The sequence below is a fragment of the Hesperophylax consimilis genome, chromosome 20 (assembly GCF_061612785.1).
Source record: "Hesperophylax consimilis isolate HC1 chromosome 20, BYU_Hcon_1.0, whole genome shotgun sequence".
Classification (NCBI taxonomy): domain Eukaryota; kingdom Metazoa; phylum Arthropoda; class Insecta; order Trichoptera; family Limnephilidae; genus Hesperophylax; species Hesperophylax consimilis.
The window spans coordinates 11,135,887-11,152,691 of record NC_142855.1 but is presented as its reverse complement, the minus strand read 5'-3'; the positions used below and the strand labels follow the sequence as shown (position 1 = coordinate 11,152,691).

General features: G+C 37.0%; 1 protein-coding gene across 3 annotated transcripts; it reads right to left on the bottom strand.

Annotated features, from left to right (window-relative positions):
- Positions 1 to 642: 642 nt before the first annotated feature.
- LOC149414075 (uncharacterized) lies at positions 643 to 15,099 on the bottom strand. Of its 3 annotated transcripts, none has more exons than XR_016303987.1 (3): positions 14,980 to 15,099; positions 2,479 to 10,074; positions 643 to 1,844 (listed from the first exon to the last, which is right to left on the bottom strand). XR_016303987.1 is itself a non-coding variant. In XM_089643694.1 (2 exons), exon 2 carries the CDS (start codon positions 9,940 to 9,942, stop codon positions 4,315 to 4,317), a length of 5,628 nt encoding a protein of 1,875 aa, XP_089499820.1. In that variant the 5' UTR covers positions 9,943 to 10,074; positions 14,980 to 15,099; the 3' UTR covers positions 643 to 4,314. The 3 variants fall into 3 exon arrangements, 1 of the variants encoding a protein (XP_089499820.1); XR_016303988.1 differs by having other exon boundaries at positions 14,986 to 15,076; XM_089643694.1 differs by having other exon boundaries at positions 643 to 10,074.
- Between the last annotated feature and the right edge of the window lie 1,706 nt (positions 15,100 to 16,805).

The following is a 16,805-nucleotide window of genomic DNA, read 5'->3' as shown; positions in this document are numbered from 1 at the left end:
AAGTACCACAGAGAACTGCACTGCAAACATTTGTGTTACTTTAGCGAACGCTACCTTTCAACATGGTCACGTGGTTTGCCCCGTTTCTCGAAATGATGCACAGATTTCAAGTGCGGGCAAGTCTAGCAATTTGGACTTCTGTGTACATTATCAAAACAATTGGAACATGTATGTTAAGAGAATCCAGAATAAAACAATGATGTACATACCTACAATCTGTATAAATAGTATAAAACAAAGTGGCTATCCGCGTCTGTCTGTTTGTGCGCTTAGTTCTTCTAAACTACGCAACAGATTTTTCTTTATCATTTAGAGAATTTCTTCCCGAAGGTTTATATATATAATAAGTGCATATTATATTTATATAAAGTACAGAAAACTCTCCGAGCAATGGCGAGTACTTTTCAACTAATATAATATTTTTAACAGAAAATTATTTTAATGCTATTTTCAGAAATTGGAACTGATGGGAATATATTTAGATGAGAAATGAGCTGAAAATTTTAGTTCGTCCAATTTGACCTTGATTTGATTGAACGGAAACTATTGAATTCTATTGAAATATATTGATTTTTGACAAATCTGCAGTTGTTGAATATAAAAACAGGTATGTCGTTATAAAAAAGTTTATTTAGTTACATATAAAACATTACATCTACAACAAGTAACAAAAATATACTTTTTAAAAATTTTATATTCATACATTTCTGTATAAACACTTTTTGTACATACACTTTCTTAAAAAATAAAAGTCAAATAAAAAATTAAAACTAGTTACAGAGAATAAATCTAACAAAACAGTTATTTACATTTTTAATAATATAATATATAACTATATTTTCTACAAGTAACAAAAAGGTATATAGACAGGATGTCCGGGGGTATATGTGATTCTACATGATCGTAGAAGTAAGTTTTCCCATACAAATAATTCAACTTTTTTTAAAATAAAAACTACCTTAAAATAGTATTGTTAGAAATAAAATATGTAAATTTTGAATTGGGAACAGTCTTCGAAGGCTTTAGAATACTTTAGATACAATCGTTCAGACGCAGAGAAGGTTGCGGTCAGCTGCATCTAAAAAGTCTCTCATGTACGCACCACCCTCTCCATAATGGATCATTATGCTCGCAAACTATCTCCGCAACTGAAGTCACTCGTCTGCCAGCGCCATTAAATTAAATTAATTTATGAATGAGTTTAAAAAAGTTAACTTTAAAACAACATTATAGAGGTATAGAGAGTTACACCACAATATTAATTAAATTTTAAAAGATAATAATTGGAATTTTACAAAATAACTTGATTAAGATTGATAAGATTTCAGATTTTCACAGAGAAAGTGATTTATTTTTAGGGTATTATGCTGTGTTGTCCGTCCATCATCAGAGTACACATCTAATGCAGCTATTACCGTAATGGGAAGACACATCTACCCTGATGATTGACACTGCAATACTGTCCGAAACGTTGGCTAAGAAGAAGGAAGTACAACACAGTATAATAACCCACAGTCAATACAATGTTGCTGCAGGTTCAGTTTACGGAGATAGCCAAATATTATCGAGTGCCTTTGAACGCTAGGCTGTATAGGCCAGCCATAAAAAAAAAAACAATTTTTCCTAAGCTGACGACAACGGTAAAGAAAATGCATAATCTTCAAGTAAGTAAATAAGTCTCCAAACAACAATAAACAATATGTCAAACATGTAACAGACTCTAATATGTATATCTTTGCAACAAAAGCGAATAGAAGCTGATTTAACATTTCTACATAGATTTTTAAACAATAACATCGGCTGTATCGAACTGATCACTGTTAATATCACTGATTAATGTTAACCTTTCCTTATCTGTGATGTGTATTTACTACACATTGCTTCTAATAACTTTAATAACTCTATAAATATAATATATTCTGGGTTCAGATTTTAGGTATTCCTCCGTTATACATTTATGCACTGAATTAAAAAAATAATATAATACATAGTTTTCAAATTCAATTAAAAATCAGAGTTTTTTGTTAAAAATCGGGAACAAATACACCAATACAATCAACCGTGTGATACTAATACGCGAAGAGTGTGCGAGGAAATGACACGCTATTGATGTCCTGCTTTAATTTGCTTTGCGGGAACATGAGACATCCACACTTCTGCAGTTGTAGTTTTTGATTTAGACCATCGATACCTACGACCGCACAGCTGTGTTTGTGCCAGCCGCTAGCCAGTTGGCCGCGAACCGTCGTTAGATGTGGACCCATTGCAAGTTTCTTTAGCATCTGCCGATGGTTTTTTCATGTTTTCAGCTATTAAATTACAATTATTATCACGTTTGATATAAAATATAATAAACATAATCGATTAGCTATGAATATTCATATTTTTCCGATATTAAATCGCTTATTTTGAGATGTGTATTGACTACACAGCACCGGAACGCGTGTATTTTTTTAGCACAGTAAGGGAAAGGTTAACATAGATTTGGGACGTACCTGCCATACTTCACTATTCCACACTCCTAATTACAAAATAAATGCAGCAGCAAATTCGACTATCAACCGTGGTCTTCATACCTACAATAATAATTATTTTTTCGTACTCACCGACCACATTTAAAGAGACAATAATGGCAATGATAAAACTGTTCATTACATATCTGTATCATTTCACTTCCATATACCACGACTTCTCACATCTACAAACAGTGCTAATTAGAGAATTTTACCGTAATTTTTTTATTCTCGAAAAAAATTACAATAATGAATGTATTTTTATGTTGACAAATAAATTTTCTATATTGATTTTAAATGTTCCATTTTGGATTTGCCACCAAAAAGACATGGTCGTTTTTATTTGTGAATTCGACAAAATCGCAGTAACGCCGGACAATGTTGGTGACAGCCACCTTAACAGATATTGGAGTTATCTATGTCGTAATGACTTTGAGGACAGTTGGAACAGTTTCAGAATATGCAGTTTTTTTTTAAATTTATAGTTATGGATGAAAATCACACATTTTTAGTACAATGGCCAGAATCAGAAAAATACTTTAAATCTTCCACATAGTTTTAGTACAATAGTCAGAATAAGAAAAATAAACTTTAAATATTCCATTTATTTAAGAATGGCCAGAATCAGAAAAATAAACTTTTAAACTTCCACATTTTTTTGAGGGCATTTATATTTTGCGAAAATACCCCATTCTAATAAACGCATTACTAAAATCTCAAATGTAATCTAAATGAATAACACGAGAAGTTATTAATTCATCATCTAGAAAAATATTATCTTTACCGCCAATTTTATAGTTGAAAAAAGCTTTTATAAAATTTTCAAATCGTTTCACGTAAAATGTCAACGGCAAGGTTCTGCTTTTATTAACCGTCGCCTGACTTTAGCAAACTTTACATTTCGGCGCACGGTCTGGCCATTTCAATGTGCGCTCTTCGGCGGTCAACGTGCGACTAATGTCACAGTTTATTCAAAGCATTCTCGAATGGTTTATTTTATTTTTTTTAAATACCCCAAACAAGGCAAATGCCCGTATGATGGTGGTAACATCATACAAATAAAAACATTAACATATAGAATAATACAACGATGTACAAATATGTAATAAAACTAATAAAAAAAAACAAAAAATATATAAAATGAAAATTACAGATTTGGATGCCTCGGTGTTGGTAGACAATTTTTTTTTTTTTTAAAAGAAAGACAAACATTCGCGGTTTACGAATAACCTGACAATATTTTAAAATCTCCTACTACTACCGTAGAAATCGGAAAATGTTGCTTGTGTTGTGATGGAGGACTTAGCCAGCCGAGGAATTGAACACACTACGCCTGGGTGGGACCCAAGCGCGATGTCAACTCGGCCACCGACCGGTGAAATTATGTTGGATAACAGCAAACTCTAAAATCTGTTTCTCCAGTCCTCGAGTTCAGACCTGTCCAGTCCAGTCATCAAGTCCAATCCAGTTCTCAATTCAGTCTGGCAATCCTTTTATTCAGAAAGCTTTCCGATTCTGTTCCGACACTTTCTATCAGCCATACTGTAATTAGCTTTTGAGTGTGTTTTATGCTTATTGCGTTGCTGTTTCTATTATTTACCTGAAGAGCTAGAAATATACTAGATTTTCCTCCAGCTCGTCGAAACGATACCCAGATTTCATGTTTATCAATTTGTACGTCTACAAAGTTCACTTAGGGAATATTCCCTTTAGTTGTTTAGTGCTCTCGTCAATGATATTATTTATTATCTTTTCCAATCGGGGAATTCTACGCCAGTACGAGCCATTAATGATCCGAAACCTAAACCGCTCCAGGATTGATAAGATATTCTTTTATTTGATCGTACCCTTTCTCTTCGGCATAGATCAGGGGAGTCTTGTCTTGATGATCAGGAGTGTTTATTTCTACTCCAGATTCAACAAGATATTTTACAATATTGTATTTCATTTCTAAAACGGCGTAGATCAGGGGAGTCTTGCCTTGATGATCAGGAGTGTTTATATCCACTCCAACTTCAACAAGATATTCTACAATATCGTATTCAATTCCTAAAACGGCATAAATCAAGGGAGTCTTGCCTTGATGATCAGGAATGTTTATATCCACTCCAACTTCAACAAGATATTTTACCATATCGTATTTCATTACTAAAACGGCATAGATCAGGGGAGTATTGCCTTGATGATCTGAAATTTTGATATCCCCTCCATGAGAGATAATTTTTATTACTGCTTCTAGCCACCCCGCCTCTGTAGCAAATGAAAGAGCGGTCCTGCCAGTATTATCCTGCAAGTTGACTTTTGCTTCAGGGACTAGAAGACAATCTAGCATATCATTATGTTCTTGGTTTGTACGATAGACTATTCTCTGAGTGACATAGCACAGGGGAGTTTTACCATGATGATCCTGAGCGTTAACATCTGCTCCAAATTTGATGAGCTGTTGTGATATTTCTAACGAAATCTTCGTAGCATAGAAGAGAGCAGTCATGCCGGTATTCTCCTTTAAATCGACTTTGGCTTCACATTTGAGAAGGTGTTTAATAATGGCAATGTCCTGTGAAGATTCTGTGGCGCAGTACAAGGCACTCTTGCCATTTACATCCTGAAAATTAACATTGGCTCCATTTGCGAGAAGAAGTTCAACGATGATTAGGAAACGATTACTGGTGGCAAGGTGCAATGCAGTTCTGCCGTCTGAACGCGAACAGTTGGGGTCTGCTCCACGTTCGAGGAGACGTTTAGCAATGTGCAGGTTCCCGTTATTCGAGGCGTGTGACAGTGCGCTCATCCCATTCAAATCCACAATATCTATCCTCGCTCCTCGGTCCAGCAAGCAGTCCACCACGTCAAAAGGGCCGTTCAACTTCGCACACTGCAAAAGGTTCATCTCAAACAAGTCTCGCAAATCGCAGCTTCCCCTCGTGAACAACTTCATCAGTTCCAAGTTGCCTTTAGTGAATGCTATTTCGAAAGCTGATGGACTATTTTTTCGGACTAGTGGCAAGAACTCGCGCTCTGCATCGCTTTTCAGCTCATTGGAAATGAATTCATTAACGGAAAATGTATTGTTACTCTGTACTTGATATATAAAATAAACAGAGAAATAATTTTCTAGAACTTCAATGCGATCAAGAGCTGATTGAATGTCTTTCTGGTCTTCTTCGTTCAGCGCGCAGTTGAGCAGAAGTTTTGACATGTTCGGAGACGTAGAATGTTCAAATAACGTGTACAATAGAAGCTTATATTTCAGTTCATAAGGCAGATGGGTGATTTTTTGTATAATTTTTTTCACCGCATCTTCTTTACTGCTTATTTCATGGTTATCTTTGATAGATAATTTGCTTTCAGGAACATATGCGTAGATTCCTGGGTAAAGAATTTGTAAACCTCTTTTCAATGCCGTAAATCCGTTACAGTCCCGAGCTAGCAGAAAGGATTGGAAAGTTTGTCGAGTTTGTTTCGTCTCCAAGCCACCAAGTAAAAAGTTTATTATATTTGGATTATTTTCCTCGACAGCTAAATGTAATGCTGTTTTATTGTCACTATCGAAGAATGCTTTAGCGTCCTCGGACCAACGATTGCTCATGTACTCATACAATAGTTTAGAGTCCGCGGTTGGCGGATTTTCTGCTAGATGATCATCTAAAAACTTCCTCACAACATTAAAGTCTTTATTGGTCAGCAGTTTGCCCAGGAACCATTCTTTTATGGGTAGATTCATGTAGCGGAAGTCTTCTCGTCTCAGCCAGACAACAAGGAGTCGGGAACAGAAGTATTCAGCGAAGGTACGATGAATGAAGTCACAGTGGGTTTCGCGGTTCCATTGAGTCAGTCCAAACCTGTTCATTTCCTTTAATTCGTTTTCTGACGCAATCACCTTAAAGCATTCCTTTGCGAACTCGGGATCGAGAATTTGGAATGCTAGGATATAATGACTCTCCATTATTTTATCATAAAGTATTTTGTTGAGGTCGCCTATATTAGAACCCATCAAAATCTTGTCTTTAAAATAAATGTCACGTTTCACATTGGTAAACTTTTTGAACAAATTGTACGCATTGTTCATTCCAATGATGTCCGGAATGGATTCTGCATTGAACTCCTGATTCCTGCTGAACTCCTGGGCTTGTTGGAGGAAAGCCTCCGCTAACATCGTCATATGCAGAGGAATTCCAATCAGCCTGATGGTGTCATCGCCTAGCTTCTTTTGAGCAGCTTTAAACAGGTGCTGGGCGAATGGTTCTAGCCTCTCGTCCTTCTGCTGCCGGTAGCTGTCTGTCCCCAGCACTGCGTGAGAACGCCAGAAGTCTACGAGGAAGCCCAATTGTTTTGGTTCAGAAATCTCTTCAAATATAGTAGCGACGGTAGAAAGTCGGTTTATCAATACATCTTTGTAGCTGTCGCGCGTCGTCACTATGATCTTGGCAGTTGTCTTATTTTTCAGAAAGAGGCAGAGTTGGAGTATCTTTTCCCTGTGGAGGACGCTGTCGTCCTTGTCTCTAATCTCGTCAAATCCGTCCAGCAAGACATGTATCTGTCTGGACGGGTTCACAGGTTCCGTGGGCTGGAGGCAGAACTGTAACAAGCTGCGTGTGGCCGGTTGACTATCAGCGCCCGCCAGAAAGTGTGCGACCGATTCTATGCTAATTTGCGCCAGCAAGTTTGTGACGTCCGTTAGGCGGTCTCTCAGATTCATCCTCAGCACCCATGAGTCAACCAAGTGACGGGACAGGCTAGTGAGGGCGGTCGATTTTCCCATTCCGGGCTTATCAGATATGATAACAACTTTGCGGACACACAGGTCTTCTTCACTTAGCAGCCGGCTGGTTGAACTCAGACACGGAAGCAAGCTGGAGAGTGATCCCTGCGAGTACTGCCACTCCAACAGGTACACTCCCTCTCTTTCCTCCACTAACTTGAAAATGTGTTTGTTGACACATTGATCAATTCCTTCTGCATTTTCTCCAGAGTCTTGTATTTCAAACTTTAAGTTGGTGCAAAATAAATTTTCAATCGGAGAAGCATTTAAACAGCGTATTAGTGTTGCTTTGTTCTCAACACCCACAAATACAAACAAATCGGCATCATTTTTATTTTGTACAAGCTTTACAAGATCGATAACTGATTGGTCATGGAATTTTCTGACCAAATAAAATGAAGTTTTATATATTTGCTTCAAGTATAGGCGACCGTCTGTCGCAGTCAACCAATAAGCGAAATGAACTCTGGAGTTCTCGAGGCAGGCTTGGTGGAAGTCTTCCTCACTACTTCCGGCGATGTCGACCACCCTTTCCTCCAGTTCCGGCACTTTCTGCAGCTGAGACTCAAGCAGTTGCCGAACGCCGCTACTAACAAACAGAAAGCACATCTTATCGCGGAGTAGTTCGGTGAAATTAGCCGGAGTAACCTCCTTGTTGACCTTAGAAAACATCACGTCTGATTTGACGAACTTCAACAGATTGTGAGGAATATTTAGAGTGAAACTTTCATTCATTAATATGTCTTTTAGAAAAGGTTTCAGCGCATCATGTATAGCGACAGAAGTCTGGCAATTCTCTCCTAGTAATGTATTCAAACTCATTGCCTGTTCGCCGAAGATTATAAACTCTTTACAGAACAGCTCCCGTCTGGACACATCTTCCAGATCTTTGATGTTGAATTCCAAACACTCTTGCTCCGAAAACGGCAAGCATCGTGTGGTCAACTCTGGCGAAACGTAAGACTTAACAAATTTATATAAGTCAGAGTTTTCTTGTGAAACGATCACAACTTTCTTTTCACTATGCTTTTTAAATTTATTTATGATTTCTTCAATGAGTTTCGTTTCGGTGGTGGAGCCAATATTGATAACAATCAAATTGTTACGATTGTTAGTCAAAGGCAAACCTTTAGTCGTAAGATTCTTGTTTAGAATCAGGAAGTCTTTCCAATCCAAAAATAGGCAGTAATCTATGTCTGCGTAACCGTTGCAAAGTATGTTGAAGATCCTGGCCATCTCCAGGCTGCAGTCGGTTGTCTGAATGTACAGTGCGCGGGGGGTGTTCTCGTTGAACTTGGTGAACTCAAGCAGCTTGAGGGTATCCTTACAGGCCGGCAGGTCCGGTATAGAGTCCAGACACTCCTGGCTGAACATGTCCAACAGGAAACTCGGTATTGTGAGTTTTTTCTGCTCCTCCATCACATCCTGCAGCATGGAAAACCATCGCAGCGCATTCTTGATGTTGTTGACCAACTTCTCTAAGTTTTTCTTACTGTACGAGGTTACAGTTTCCTCTTTTCTGTTGATTGTAAATTTCGGAAACATGTCAAGATATGTCACATTTCCCAGGAAATCAGTAAAGAAGCATTCAATTTTAGTATCACGGATTTCGTTCCTTCTCACAATACTTATCAATTTGAGAAAATCCAGCTCTACTTCTGACAATCTGTGTAATCCAACACTTGTACCCGGGTCTTCTTCTCCTATCTCGTAATGCAAAGACTGTCCGGCTGCAGGTTCTTGGTAATGAGTCCCCTGGGCCTGCTCCAGTCCTTTCATCTGACTGCGCTCTCCCCATCCTTGTGGCCAGTCTTTCACTTGGAACAGTTTATAGTCATTGCTTTGAAAGGCGTTGATAAAGTTTTTGATGCTATGCTTTCTGATGTTAGATAAAAAATGATTGTAACCAGGTGTACAAACAAGTTTGGATGAAACCTGGTACATACTGCCCAAGTGAAATCCGGTGGCATTGACTAAGTTCACTGCAATGCTGAAGTTGGAAATGTCCAAACTCCGAACGATAGAATATGGAGTACAATGGTAGTCCCGCTGAATTTTCATTGCCATATCTTGCACCCCAGGGCTGTCAAATACGATTGTGTGGGCGTGGATGCCTTCGTCAATGTTAGAAATTCGAACAAACTTATTGTGCTCCTTCTTCAAGTGTTTAATCGTAAGTGCTGTGACCTGCGCCAGCCATCCACCAAGTGAATGCCCCGTGATGGTCAGCGTGAAACGAACATCTTTCAGCTTATTCAGGTCGAGGATTGCACTCTTTATTTCGTCTCCGAAGGTCACAGCCGAAGACATGAAATCCGTGTACTTGTTTAAATAAACTCCTTTTACATCTGCGTATAATGATGATAGACTGTCAGTTCCGCGATGGGCCAAGACTAATTGCTGCCGCGATGGGTTCCAATACACGCAGCCGAAGTATCCTTTTAGTCTGTAACGCGCCGTGGTCAACAGCTCCCAACCGTCTGGCAATTCATTGCGGAGTTCATTATAAATGTCATAATACGCCCTATCGGCAAAGGTCACCAAGTCTGCTGTATTTGGAAAAGGATCCAAATCCATTTTTTTTGCGTCATCTTGAATGGGAGTGACTTTTCTCAGGATATCCTTAAAATCTTTATTGCGGTATTCCAAATCAATGACGGTAATCATCTTAAAATACTTATTCTTCAGGCGGAACTCTCCTATCAGAGGATATTATCAGCGTGAGAGAGACTGCAGCCCAGAACAACTCTGCGAAACTGCGCTGGCACTAGATTTGGAGAGCGCGGTGAATAGAGACACCTGAAACATCAGTAAAATTACCAATTAATGACAACTTCTTACCAATTAATCGCACCCACTGAAAAGATACTTTTCACATAGTACTGATTACATTATGAATTGAATGACGCCATTGAAAAAATACAAATTGATTTAAATTGTGTAACACTTTGGTTAAACCAAAACAAACTAAAATTGAATGTTATGAAAACAAAGTTTTTAATTGTGGATAGTGTAGGGGGAAACGAGCAGGCAATACTAAAAATTGATAACATAAACATATAAAGGGGGAGTAGTATTAAATATCTGGGTGTAATATTAGATGAAAAATTAAAATTTGATAAACACTTAGAATATTATAACAAAGAAAATTGCTAAAAAAGTTGGATTCCTAAAAAGGATCAGAAATAACTTGGATCCAAAGACAACGCGCCTTGTTTACAATTCTATTGTTACTCCGCATTTAAATTATTGTTCTAGTGTTTTATTCTTATGTAACAAAGCCCAAAATAATGAACTACACGTTATACAAAATAGGGAGATGAGGATGATTTTAAAATGCAACATTTTTACTAGAGTTAAAATTATGTTACAAAATTTAAATATGATGATAACCAAACAACATATGATACGTTAACAATGATGCATAAGCTTCAAAATAATATGCTCCCAAATTATCTGCAAAGAAATGTTATGTACCATGAAAATGTTTATTATCCTACGAGAAGACGCAGAGATTTTAGGCTTCCCAAAACTAAACTTTCATGCACACAAAACAGCGCGTTTTATAAAGGGCAAAAACTTTATAATAACCTACCAAATGTCATAAAGGAAGCCCCAAGCCCTTTTCGTAGGACATGTGCTTTATATGTAAAAATAATTTTTGATTGTTGAACATACTCACCAATATTATTTTAGTCACCTAGATATCTTACATAATATAATTTTTTGTATTTATCTTTTTCTCTTAAAATGTAATTGCTATTTTTTGTATTTTTTATATATTCCTACTAGGAATAACAATTGACGGCCGGCATAGTCCAGTGGTAACGCATTGGACTGCCATTCCGAAGGTCGCGGGTTCGAACCCGGCGTGCGCAAATAAATTTTATTTGATTGATTTGTGTTATTTCACAATTAATTAATTAAAATAATATATTTATAGTATATTTGCGGCACGTTCCAGAGTGGAAGATACTACCAGTATCGCCCTGGTGTAAGACCACCATTCAGAATTGAAACGTTGCTCCAAATGGCTTTAGCCGTGTTTAGTGACTAGATCTGAATAGCCAGGTACTTCCCCACCTTCCTCTTTCCCTTCCCCACTTACCTTCAGCCTCACAACATCCCCCAATTGGGGATGCCATAGTCTCACTGGCTCCAGACGGGAGCAGTTGGGACTCTTGTGAGGTATTCACTATAAAAAAAAAAAAAAAAAGATGTATGAAAAAATTTGCGTACATCTAAATAAAGATTAAAAAAAAAACAAAAAACATTATGTACCATCTGGTGCAATGCGATGAAAGGATCCTCCCTAACAAATACTTCATTATGTTATACCTCACGAGAGGCCCACTGGCTGAACGGTGTGGAGCCCAGAATTTACGGAGAAACAAACTGTTTTCATGAAGTCGATAGCAACCGCGAACGGGTATTCGATTGTGTCCGCCAAGCCTTGCTTACCGTTGCACAGGGGAACAATCCCGCTGGCTCCTTCAAGCAGGCTCCATTAGGCTTCAAGTGTTTCATTTGTAAGATTATTTTTATTACTCTAGCCCGAGTGATGCTCAACCGGTTTTGACATCAACATTCAACACGAGTAACGTTTGTGAAAGTTAGCGATGTATTTTACTCAGTTTGTGGTCGTGGATGGGTCGTGTTTGCTTGGAGACTAGAAAACGTGTACTTCGGGAAAGTCGATACTGTTGTCCAGATTGTAATGTGGGTCTATGTTAACCAGTTTGCTTTAAAATCTATCACACTAAATTGAATTATTAACTAACTAACTAACTAACCATCACGCCGTTTCCTCGCAGGGGTGGGCAGAGAGGACGGACCGCCAAACAACTCGGTCTTGACACACACTCCTTGCCTCATTCACATTCATACATACTCTTCTATTGTTCTGACTCTTGACATGGCCCGACTCGAGTATCTGATTCACTTGGTCGTGCCATGTCTTCCTCGGGCGTTCCCGACTTCTGCTACCATTCACATTTGCATCGTATATTCTCCTTACACTCCTTTCTTCGCTCATTCGCTCTACATGCCCAAACCATCTAAGCGTCCCTTTCTTGATCTTACTCATTACGCTTACATCAGCCTTGCACTCTTTGCGGATATCCACATTCCTCACACGATCATACATGGTTTTACCACACATACGCCTCAGGGATCTTTTTCTTAATTTAAAAAAATTACTATTGTTATATTTTAATTAAAAATGTATAAACTTTGAATAAAACATTTTAAAAAAACATGATTTTTTTTTTAAATGCTTTTTATTAAAAAACCCTAGCATTAAGTGATTAACAATATTATGAAAAATCATCAAAAAAGCGCGTAATTTTAAATAAAATACATAATTTAGTATGTGTAATTTTCGATTGGTCGCCTAAACGGCAGGAGCGTCTTTAACTGGCCAATGTTGGTGACGGCATTCACAGGTTGGCGAGTTAGCACTCGTCTTTAGTTATGCCAAAAGATGGCATTTAAAATAGAACAGTATATATCAAATGACATATGAAAGTGAATAATAGTTTACTTTGAAGAAGAGAAGACGTCAGCCGACGCCCTAAAACGTGTGACGCATCCACCAAGAGTATAGATATTAGTAGATATACTCCAATACCTGTTGTTGAGTTTTTTTTATTTGATTACAAGATAATACATTACAAAATAATAACAAATTTATAATGTATTATTGCCAGTGAGTTTAAAAAACTCATTTCGGGAAAGACAAGACAACATAAATACATTAAAATAAATAAACGCAGAAGTTATTTTGGAGTTCCAAAGAAAGAATGTGTCAGTCATTAATAAAACTGCTGAGGAAATAGCTTTTAAGAGCTTTTGCCAATGTTTTTTTGTTCGTTGCCGGAAGTTTTAGATTACTAGGTAATGTGTTGAATTGCTTCTGTGCAATGTATTGTAAGGAGTCAATTCCATATTTAGTCGTGTAAGTAGATGACGATAAGTGTATTTGATTTTGTGATCGTGTTTTGTGCTGGTGTATGCGGAATTAACACCGGTTATCGGGGAAATTTTGGATATTACGTTCTCAACATGGGAGTTCTACGAGAGGTTAGAGTCTATGAATAACCCCAAATATTTCTTTACTTTTCATTTCCAATAATGATATTCAAACCTAGGTTATCTTTGTTCCCGAAAGTAAGGTAATGGGTTTAATTTGTTTGATCGCAGCCATTTTGCCAGCTTTGCAAGATATTTATTCATTAGAACTTCAAGTTCCTTCAGATTTTTACAATGATGTTTATTAATTTGTATTTCTCAGTTCTCCTCACTAGGGTGACCTGTGCTGAGGCGGACTAAAGTTATCCATTTATATTTTTATTAGTTTTCTATGTTCAGAGTTTTTTCATTAATCTCTTTAATTACCAACTCAAGGACTTTCGACAAATTAATAAGATAACCCAACATAATGAAATATATTTTGTTACTCACAAAGAATGGAGACGTTTCGAAATAAAATAAACTTTTAGAACACGTTACTCGTCAGAAAGATTGACAGTGTGCCGAAAAAATAAATCTCCCCAATTCTCTCAGCTATGAGAGAGAGTTACGTCCTGGTAAAAATAAGCCTAGTGATAACAATTCTAAGCAACGCTGACACACCGAGCCAGATGGCGGCAGTAGTTTATTAAAACATTGCAAATCCAACATGTAATATTTCATAAATACACACCACTCCAGACAACTAACCACCACGTCATTTCTCCGCAGGGATAGACAACGAGGACGGACCGCCAAACAACATGGTCACACCACACACTTCTTGCTCATTCACAGTCATACATACTCATCTAATTATTCTATCTACTCGAGTATCTGATTCACTTGATTGTGCCATGTCTTCCCCCGGGGTCCCTGACTTTTGCATCATATATTCTAAATGATTACACAAAATCCTCATCCTCAAAATCCCCTTTAATCATATTTAAAAAAAAAAACTCTTTTTCTCCGTTTGAAATTCAAAATTCCTCAAATCTGGGTACTAGCACGTCTTGGTACTTGGAACAACGGTAAAATTTCGATCGCGCTGGTCTCGATTATTATGAATATTTTTTAGATAAAACCTTTAGATTCACCTTAATTACTGTACGACACAACTTTTTGCATTCGGGGCGGTGGAAAATATTGCAATAAAAATTTCAATTCAATGTTACACAAACCTATGGTTTTGGAGATATACCATGGTTTTTGAGATATACCATGTTACACAAACCTAGCGTAGCCGCTAAACTAATTGAAAACTGGGATGTTTTTCTTGCCTTGACGCGAGCAGGCGGTATAAAGGGGGCATTTTCTTTTTCATCATAAACCATGTTACACAAACTTAATTGAAATTTTTATTGCAATATTTTCCACCGCCCCGAATGCAAAAAGTTGTGTCGTACAGTAATTAAGGTCAATCTAAAGGTTTTACCTAAAAAAATAATCACAATAAGCGAGGCCAGCGCGATCGAAATTTTACCTTTATAACAGAACAGTATGTATCAAATGACGTATGAATGCGAATGAAACAAGCAGCGGGAAATGGCGGAATAGTCAACTTTGAAGAAGAGTTGACGATTGGCCAACGCCCAAACACGTGCTCCAATAACTGCTGTTAAATTAACATGAACTCAAGGACGTTAGACATATTAAAATGAAAACCAACATAATTAAATAAATTTAGTTACTCACACTCACATCGAATGGAAAATGGAGACGTTTTTAAAATCACTGACAACTTTTATAACACGCCGGAAATAACAAGGAACTAAAATGTAATGACCATGACGCAATGACGCATAGAGATCATCCGATCATGGATCATGTAAAGATGGTCGATATCAGTGTTGCCAACGTATCGTAGCCTAATGTCGCCGTTTTTCAAATATTTAGTAGCCTAATGTAGCCGAATTTCAGTTGCAGTAATTCTGCCCACCCTGATTCCCCCTTTTATTATTCGAAATCCATGGGGGGGGTTGTTAGAGAATTTCTGTAAAACATAATTCCCCACAAAAATGATTCAAAATGAGTACTCCCCACAAAATATTTGAAATCCATGGGGGGGGGGTTGTTACAGAACTTCGCTGAAAAAAAATTCCGCACAGCCAAAAACATTATGTGATTCCCCACAACAGTTTTGAAATCCATGGTGGCTACGGATTTCCATTTCGAAAAATTCCTGACATTTTTCCATTGAAATTAAAAAATCCGAGGTAGCCTAATCGGCGACCAGTAGGGATGGCAAAATTAAGCATTAATTTTCAGATTTTTTAGCATTAACAATTGGAAATTTAGCGTTTTATAGCATTTTGAGGCATAATTTAGCGTTTTGTAGCAAAATAGAAAAAATGTAATTTCCTGAATGTTTTTTGCGCATATTTTTGGTAAAATATATGTTTAACCTTCATTTGCAAGTATTTCCATGTGAAAGATTATAAATACTTAATTTTAATATTAAATTAATAAGGAAGGAAACTCTAAGTACGGGTCGAACACAAACAAAACAAATGCAGATTGCGATTAACATCAATAGGAGTAATTTATTTCGCACAATTTGTGTAATGTCAAAAAGCAATTTTAGCCTACAGTACAAAAATATTAAATATTTACACATAAAATAGTCACAAAATTATAAAAAATCGTAATGTAAATATCGATTTTTTGAAATTCTCATATATTATTTTAATACCCGGTATTTTCGGGAAATTCGCGCCTATTTCGCTAAATAGAATAATTTAGCTGAAATACGGCCAAAATCACGTTTTTCGCGTTAATTCGCGAAATAGAAATCACTGGAAACACTTTCAAATGCCTTGAAACGCAAAGAAAAAATATAAATGCCCTATTTTCGAAACATAAATATTTTTTCGCGTTTTTAGTTAAAACGAAATTTTGCCATCTCTAGCGACCCTTTTAGATTTTTACGTCGCCGATTCTCGTTCTGAGTAGCCTAAATGGCGATAAATCGCCTTCGTTGGCAACACTGGTCGATATTCTTCTCCTGTTACAAAGAACCGGTTCCTTTGCTGTCACTGGAATATCGATAGAGTTCCCCGAGGAACCGGTTATTTTTGGAGCTGGCTCTTTTTGGAATATTTATCAAAAATGCAAAATATAAAAAAATAAACCTGTTCACGAAAAATACAGTAATGGTCCATCAACCTTGTCGCCTAAAAGAGGAGTGTACCTTGCATCAGATCTGGTGGTTCTGATTTTTCGCTGAGTTGTTTATGATGTTTGCCCAATAAATAATTTAAGTTCGACATCGAGCGTTGAACGCAAAATTATAAAAAATAGTAAAAACTTTCTTTCTCTTTATCTTTCTTCAGTTTTTGGTGATTTTAACCCTGAAGGACTAGTTTTTGATTATAACTTTTAACTTTAAAAAAAATGATTAAATTACCTACAATTTGAGCCCAACCCCGTTTTTATAAACCCAAAGGTTTTCAAAACACAGCTTTTCAAAATGTTTTTAAAACTCGTAATTTTTTTGCAATATTTTGTTGTATTGCGGGAAT